Raw genomic sequence first — 9,136 nt, 5'->3', positions numbered from 1 at the left:
TAAAATTTGGTTTATTATATTTCCATTCAAGTTTATAACCTAGGGTTATATTGAACATCATTGGTACTTGCAGGAAGATATTGTCACCAGCTCAACACATTATAGTCCCTAGCAGGAAATCAGGATTTAATTTTCAATTTATTGATCTTCCCGCGCGAAAAGTACATGGTAGTCTTTTGAACTCCAGTCATTAATGTCTTCTCTTCCCGGTAAGATTTTATTTAAAATGACTGCTGTTTATGTATTCTAAGTAAGGAATCAAAATAGCTTTTGATATATGCTGCTCAACCCTTACTGCGCAATGTTGCTTCAGAGCAACAATCTATGAACATGATGGAAATCCATGGCAAAAACTTCCAGCAGTAAAGGGTTAAGTGACTTTAGTAGACTCATAAATCATAACTCTAGCTAGATTATAAATATAAAATCTACTTTAAACAATATTTAACTACGTCTGGAAGATAAAAACTCTCACAACCGGCTTCGTCCAGACGGTCGATGATCTTAACGTCCGGCAACGTGCAGACCTTGTAAACAATCAAAGACATATCCAGCTCCGTTAGACAATCGAAAAGACTTTCATATCCGGCTACGTGAGGAAGATTAAAGACTTTTTTATTCGGCTACGTGCATGTGGACGCTAAGTCTGTGCTTTCATAACAAAGAACTTCACATATCCTTATCTTTTAGCTTGCTAAAAAAGCAACATGTACAACATGGAAAATTTGATACGAGCGATGGGAAATCCAGGAAAGTTGCAAGTGTTTATCTTCTCTTTGATAAGCGTTAATTTAATGATAATGTTATCTACACATTTCACCATGATATTTTATGGAGCAAAGACGGAGCACCACTGTAAGCTTGATGTTGCTGAAAATGTCAGCGATTTTATACCATTCAACGCTGAAAGTAACAACAAAGAACGCGATAGCTGCCAAATGTTTGAGAGTATGAATAACTCAAAAAGGATACCGTGTAAAAATGGTTGGACTTACATCATGAAAGACAATGAAAGAACAATTATCTCTGAGGTTAGCAAGCTTGCATTCTGTCGTCTGTTAAAAGTCTAGTTGTTGACAAATTCAAACAAATTTATTAACAAATAACTAAAACAAAAGAATCATATTTAGTGTATGTGTCATTCTGTATACACATTTGCCTGTATTTAGCAAAACTCTAATTTCGTTAACACAATGTGGCAGCTTCAAGAATACACTATCGTTATAATCCATCATTTATTTCCATATTCAACAGCGAAAATTATAGCGATCGTATATAAAACCTGAAATTCGTTAATCAAATGTGGAAATTCAATACAAACACATCAAACAATCAAAAATTATAAATTCAATTACATGTGAAGACACTACGGGAGTTCGCATTGACGAAAGAATGGTCGACTTTCTGAGAAATGTCATAGTTTTGCGCATTTGAACAACAATAGCATGCCCATTTAGCTTTGGCTGCGTGTTTTTAAAGTAGGTCATCAGTCATACACCTGCCAAAAGCAATTGAAAACAGGCGACATAAATATACGTTCTAAGTGTTTTATTATTATCTATCAAACGGAACGATGTGCTTTTGATAATACGTTGTTGATATTTAACTTTTAAACTCGTCAATGCAGCGTTTTACAGATTTGCCAACAGTATATAGCTTATTTTCTTAGCAGAGTCAGTATGCATTTAAGAAATTTAAATAACAGCCCGTGAAATTCATCTCCAAGATCTGAAACGTTAGCAATGGTACTCTGTGCAAGGGAACGTCACTTTTCAACGGCTTCAACGAACGTGACAAAAGCATTTCCCTTCAACGCTCAACTTAAATCGGCTGTAATTTCATAATGTTTAACATAAAAATCAGAAAAAAGTGGTTTTATTGAGCATCCCTTCTTCTCTCTATGAAAGTTCCATGTATTCACAAGTAATTACATTCACAATTTTTGAATGTTCGATATATTCTTATTGTATTTTTATCGAATTTCAGTTTTCTTGCAAAATCGTTACTATAGAATATGATTTAAGGCATATTTTATTTCACGTAATGCTTAATTAAATTATAATTTAAGTTTTTGAAGCTGTGACATTGTGTTACCAAAAATCGAAGTTTGTTTAATGAAAGGCAAAAGGTGTAATAAAATGTTCGGCCACTAAATTAAAGGATTTTATGCAAATTGTTCCTGTCTTTACGAAAAGTATGTTTAATTTACTTGAACAATTATCCAAAACACAAATTTATATACATAGGATTTATTTAGAACAGCAAGATGAAGTTGCAACCGACTTCTTACAATTTGCTAACTTAACCAATATATTAAATCAATTAATCAATTGTTAATCACCGCAAGAGTATGATAATACAAATTGACTCATCGACAATCAATTACTGCTGAGTCATGCAAATTTTAAATGGCACTTATTTGAATGATATGGTTATTTTCGCAAGCATGAACAGCGATGCATAGTCCCCGAATGTGTCCCAATTCGACATTCCTCATGTGCTCTTTCTTTCATGTCTGGAAACATCTGCCTGTTTTACCGATTAAACTCCAATCGCATTCTCTTATAGGGTTTTTTGTAAATGACATCGGTTTGTTCTTCAGTAGGTTGTCGGTGTTTGGGCAATGGAAATTATTGTTGTAATGACTTAACAAACCACTCAAAACTTTACAACAAGACTCCGACTTATGACGCATCCAATCAAAATTATTTTAATTAAGCTACTTTGAATCGTCGCTAATTTTTGTTGTTATCATTTGAAACAGTTTGACCTGGTGTGTGATGATGCATACAAAGTGGACTTGTCTACAACAATTTATTTCACTGGTGTTACATTGGGTGGAATCTTCTTTGGTGTCATTGCTGACAAGTTTGGCAGAAAACCTGTCATCGCTTTTACTTTATTAGCGGCAGGAATACTGAACATCGCCATCTTTATATTCAGATATTATATTGCTTTCGCTATCTTTCGATTTTTTCTTGGTCTGAACATGCAGGTATAACTATGTAATTTCTATGCATCGTCTTGTAACTATGAAATTCCCATGCATTACCTTGACTAAGAGAAAAGAAAACCAATTAGGTAAATTAATCTGGGATAGCCAATTTACAAACAGTTTTTTTTCCAGAAATTCTTGCTGTTGAAATTATGAGAAATGGAAACTGTGAACAACACGTTCCCTAATATCACTATTGCCAATGTTATTTTAATTAAGGGTGGGGACTATATGCATATATGTTGATAATGCGTTGCTACTTTCTAAACTTCATTTTTGAAAGAAATCAGCCTGACATGGTACAACTAATGACCTATTGAAGTTGATGACTCAGGGGTACGAAACAACATTATGCTGCGTAAAAACTATTTTTGCAGGCCTTATGTATTGTTGAATTTACCCCGACCAAACGCCGCAGCGAAAAATGACAGAGACTTGAATGCAATAGTTTTTTAATAATTTATTATTAGAGTAAATTAAAAAAGGATTTTAGTTTTGCACAAGTTTTTGGTCATTTGCACGTGTTTTCTACTAATGGCTGGCGATTTTAACATAACGTTTATTTAATGCAAACAGCCGGATACGTCTTTTTTCACAAGGAATGACACAGACGTCTTTTTGAATAAGTAAGCTCCACAAACCTGAAACAAAATATTTTCAACGCGAATCGTGTACATCAACTCATAGCATGATCTTGTTTGTAATTACAATTGTTAAAGAGCAAAGCGTGAGAACGAATGCCAGATGAACACAAACCATGAAAAAATATGAATAAAGTCTAAAGTTAGCTTTGCTATATAGAGATTATTCATATGGATTTGATTTTACTCCATGCAGGGTCTTCAGAGCTCCAGTGTAGTTCTTGCTATGGAACTTTTTCCGACAAGATATCGCAGCCATATTGGTGCACTGTGTGGTCTAATAGCCAATATTGGAGGCCTTTGTTTGGGAGTGCTTGCCTTCATCATCAAAGATTGGAGATATCTTCAACTGGTGCTATCTGTTGTACCATTCATGCAGATGTTTTCTTTATGGTATAATATTAGTACAATAATAACAAAATCAAATTAGTTTATTTAAGCTTGCAAGAGTTATTCAAGTCTTCTAATTCACATTATTATGCTATGCAAGTGCCTGGTTCATGATAAGCTAGCTGTATTGTACAGGCACTATGATGTAGTTCATAAATACCCTATTATGGTCCTCAAATACCATATTTGAGGTCTTGAGTACAATGTCAGAGCTCACAAATACTAGTTATAATTTATGGAAATGAGATATGGTTAACCATTACTATGTTATGATTCACGAGCATGCATTTTGTTTAGCAAGTAATGTGGTATGGTATAAAGCACCAAGTTTTAAGATTCACAAGTACTGTTTAATGGTTCAAAAACATGCATGTCCTAAAGGGCTTACGAGTCGTAATGTTATCGCTTACAAGCACTGATTGCGCTTCGTGAGTACCATGTAGGTTATGGTTTATGAGTATTTTTTACAGTTGCTTTAATACCACGTTTTGGTTGCAGAGAACCAGGTCTATCTTCATGACATGTGTATGATAGTTAAGAAAGAAAAGATGTTTACTGTGCTTGCATAAGCTTATGCAACTTAAAGAAACCTTCGACAGAACGCAAAAGCATATCAGAGCGGACCTCTCAAATTTTTTCATTAGCCAGTGCAAACACGAGAAACATCTTTTTTATTATATTACATCTTTTACATTCAGGATTCATATTATAAGAAAATAACAGTAATGCGAAACAGATAAATTAAAAACAAAAGTTTTAATTTTTTCAACTCTATCATGCATTTATGATTGACTTGGAAATTCTCTTTGATTGATAAAATTGCTTGAGAGCAGATTGGTTTGCACAGTCTAATGCAAAATCAGCAGCAGACCAATCAGCACACGTGCTCCACTCCATTGGTGTTATTATACTCTTAAAACATGGTTAATGCTGAAAATTCTTGCATGGTCAATAAATATGAGAATAAAGAAAATGATTGTAGTAATTTTTAAGTGTTTGAATTTACGCATGCAATGTTTTCACTGCTACACTTGTTATTATTGCATGACATACATAATGTTGCATTTACAGTTATAACGTAACTTTTCAGGTTTATACCAGAGTCAGTACGTTGGAACATGTTACATGGCCATTTTAGAAAAGCTGAAAGAGTTGTTCGCAGAATTACAAAGGCAAATAGACTCGATTTTCCAGAGGAGACGTTTCAAAACGTTAAAGAACAATCAGAGAAAGAAATTAGCATTCTCAAAACAAAAAATACAGCCAGCATACTCGACGTCTATAGGGAACCTTCCTTGCGCACGATATCTCTTATTTTGACTGTTGTTTGGTAAGTGCATTAAACATAAATGTGTGTTGCATAAAATACCTCTAAACAGTTCGATCGGTTAAATTTTAGTATTCAATATTCATAAAACAGCAGCATTGTTAGGTAAAAAATTATATGTATTTAACGTAATTTTCTTTGAGTATTTCTGGATCTGTTACTGGCATGTGGCATCAACTAATTAACACTGTACGAAGTATTTATTCTTGTTCATGTTCCTTAGGTTCAGCATAACGATTACTTTCTATGGTTTATCCTTTAACATTTCTTTCCTGTTTGGAAACAAATATTTCAATTTTATTTTTGGTCAAGTCCTTGACGTATTGATGATTTCATCTCTGTTATGGTCCCTTCCAAGGTAAGCATTCCCCTTATGATGTTTTGATATGGTGATGATGTGCCGCATCGTGATTAATTTCTATAAAGTCATAAGTATGCTGATGGGTTAATTTAAGTCAAAATAGAGCAGTATATATACTGGATTATGAACTAATAGCGTCATACATAAAAATGTTAGCACTGGATATGTTATTACATTCGACCAAAAAATTTCCCATGTTCCTTGCGCTTGACAAAATGCCGTAAGGCTTTACTACAAGGCACGTAAATGTTATCCTTTTACATATAAGGTTAATGTTTTAGGTCCAATTTTGTTTAGATTTAGTTTCATTTGGATTTGTGATAGTTACAACGGCACTAGAATGTTACATCATTTCGGAATAAAATAATCTACTTGTTAATCTTTATACATTGCATTTTCATTTGATTTTATGTATTTATCATGTTCATAAGCAATTTTTCCCTCGCAAATATTGTTTGTACAGATTTGGAAGGCGAAAACCATTGCTCGTTATGTTAGCTTTTTGTACTGTTGCTTTGGTAACATGCGCTTTGATCGCTGGTACAAATACAGGTAACTCTACTTCGTATACAGTAGAAGTAGTATAGCCATTAACGTATATGTTTATGAAGTAAATGGTTTGAACCCGGGAGTATCGTTACATGTTTGTAAATGTAGATCGTCCAGGTTGGTATAGTCCTGAGAAGGACTGTTTTTGTTGTTGTTGACTGACGTTTCGACAACCTTAGCGGTAGTCATCTTCAGAGTCAAATGAGGAGTAAACATCAGGTTAGCCGTATTTGTTATCTGGTTCTTACGTCATTGTATTGTGTGTAGAGGAAATGTGTATTGTCATTGTGAATTAGTGTGAAGTGAAATACTTTTATTTTTAGTTGTGATGTGTGATTTAGGTGTGATGTTTTTAGTTGTAATGTGTTTAGACAACATTTAGTTGTAATGTATACAAACAGGTATATGTTTATGCCTAAAAAATTGTTTTTGGAGCACGAGCAATTACCATCAAGAGAAACATTAAGAAAAAGAATTTTTCCACTTGGAAAATGTAACTATCTGTCCACAATTAATACATGAAAGGCGTAATGTAACTTGCAATGTGTATCATGGATTATTTTTAATGCATGTTTGACCATAAATTTTTTTACGCGCACAACTGGTTCCAAAACTAAAGGAAAGGTTTCAGCGAAAAAAGTTGATCAAGTAGAAATTGTCGATTAAACAAATACATAATGCGTGATTTGATTATGCAATAAGTTTAATTATATGGAGGAAAAGCTTGAAATCTAGATTTATGCATTTGGATAATTTTCAGATTTTTAGACGATTTATTTTTCAGATTCGAAAAATGTAAACTTGATTCGAACGATTGCAGCGCTTGGAGGAAAATCTCTTTCAGGGACTCTTATCATTGTCATGATATTGTACACAGCAGAGCTTTATCCTACCATACTCAGGTATCGTATTAAAAACAATATTTATATATGATTTTTACAAAAAGATGCTGAGCTGTTCATTGAGATAAAACTAGGGAAAGCTAAACAAAATAGCTATCAGATCGTAGGCAATCACATATAGTCAAATCGTTTCTTTGAAATTTCATTTTCTGTAATTGTTATACTTCTCATTGTAAAAGAAGATTATCGACGTGAGGAAAAAGGGCACGTGAAACGAAAAATAAAAATCAGTTTCATTTAGCTATCTATTAGCTGTCAACTCAGTGTTTTAAGGTTGCTCAAATTTATTGCCTTAGTGTCTCCTTTACCCTGTTTTACTCCTATCTGCTCCCAGTTTGCCTCCACCAGTCTTGGAAGATCACTTTCGCATCTTTCTGTTTCACTATTGTTCAGTAAGAAACTAAAAGATTGGCAGCGAATTTCCAAAGATGAAATTGTACACAGACATATTTGTAATCTTAACCCTCCCCGCCAAAAAGGCGTCACTTTGCCTGCATTGCTAAGTCTCAGCCCTCCCTATTTATTTTAACCTAAAGCCATCATTGGATTCACTTCTAAAGATCTCAACTCAATTATAAATTCATCAATTAAAAATGGCACATATAAACATTGAAATAATTTACGATAGTCCACTAATGTGAAAAAAGAACAGTTAAATATGATTTACTTTCGTCATATTTATTATTTAACATTTGTAGCCAGTTTTTGAATGATTCAAAGCAGGATGCCAACAGCCTATTCTGATTCCTAGAATCGTGCGTTATGCTAACAAAATTGGTTTACTAAAAAATACGTCATTTAAATTTTTTTCAGGAATATTGGTTTTGGGGTGGCTATGTTTTGGTGTCGTCTTGGTGCCATGGTTGCTCCACAACTTTTCTTTGTTGTACGTATGACCGTATTTTTGTTTTTCACACAGCTAGCTTGCTTTACTGAGGGAAGAAGCTTGCATAAGGATTTAAATCGATTCATTAGTTCACTTCATGTTTTAAATAATTGGGTGAGAGAGCTGACAACACTGATCAAATGAAAATGTTGATCATATCAGAACCACACTTAACAATTTTAGTTATATGTTATGCAAACACATCAAACATATTTTTAGCTCAGAAATGTATGTGTTTCCATTGTAGGGTAAAACGACATCTATTGTAATACCTTACATTATCACCGGCATCCTACTACTGTTCAGCAGTATTTTAGTGTTATTTCTACCAGAAACTTTTCAGCAAGTGCTAGCAGAACGGTTTGGACAAAAAGGAGAGGATGACTGTAAAGACCAATCACAAAAGACAAAGGACAGGGATAATTTACTGGAGTCGAATTTGTGAATGAAATTGCAATTGGAAAAATAATTTGCATTTTAATAATCATTAAAATAGGTTTTTGAAAGTTGCCAAATTTAGAAAGAATTTACTGGTCTTTTGGACTAATCAGAAATATGTAGAATAGAATTTACAACAAAATTGAGTAAATGTTGATGTATTTTACTGACTAGAAAAAGTTCAGCGACTATTGCATGAAAGGTGAACGAATTGCCGTTCGGTCAGTGAACCTTGGTATGATAAAATTTGAAGCAAGTAATTATTGATGCGGAGAAAATCAGATTAAAAGTGACGTAGTTTGAATCCAGCATTTGAAAGCTGTTTTGAAGGCTTAGTCTTTTGTACAAAATGTCTCATTTGTCGAACGTGGAAGGGAATCTTGTTCCTCTTCAACACGCATTATATAACAAATGGAGTGAGAAGAAACTTGATAAAATATAGCTTTTGTTTTGATAATGGGAACAGTTCATCATGCAAAAATAGTTATCAGCTCAGTCTAAATGATTCTAATTGGTGCGCAGCTGTTTAAAACTAACATATAGACATGTCTATTCCCAAACATTTTTAAAAAAAAAAGGGCAAACGGTGGTGAAAATTGTAAGCCATACAATAGCATCAGACGTTTTCATTAAAGTTAGCCTTAAAG

At 33.6% G+C, this 9,136-nt stretch overlaps 1 protein-coding gene across 1 annotated transcript; it reads left to right on the top strand.

The window, feature by feature from the left end:
- The first annotated feature begins 695 nt into the window (after positions 1 to 695).
- On the top strand, positions 696 to 8,798 carry LOC124449566 (solute carrier family 22 member 8-like). Its single transcript, XM_047000506.1, has 9 exons — positions 696 to 1,031; positions 2,765 to 2,995; positions 3,833 to 4,029; positions 5,117 to 5,356; positions 5,577 to 5,711; positions 6,178 to 6,266; positions 7,048 to 7,165; positions 7,979 to 8,051; positions 8,299 to 8,798. Exons 1-9 carry the CDS (start codon positions 708 to 710, stop codon positions 8,494 to 8,496), a joined length of 1,605 nt encoding a protein of 534 aa, XP_046856462.1. The 5' UTR covers positions 696 to 707; the 3' UTR covers positions 8,497 to 8,798.
- Positions 8,799 to 9,136: the final 338 nt, after the last annotated feature.

The sequence above is a fragment of the Xenia sp. Carnegie-2017 genome, unplaced genomic scaffold, assembly GCF_021976095.1.
Source record: "Xenia sp. Carnegie-2017 unplaced genomic scaffold, XeniaSp_v1 HiC_scaffold_23, whole genome shotgun sequence".
Lineage (NCBI taxonomy): Eukaryota > Metazoa > Cnidaria > Anthozoa > Malacalcyonacea > Xeniidae > Xenia > Xenia sp. Carnegie-2017.
Note: the sequence above shows the minus strand (reverse complement) of the source record. Positions and strands in the feature narration are given on the sequence as shown.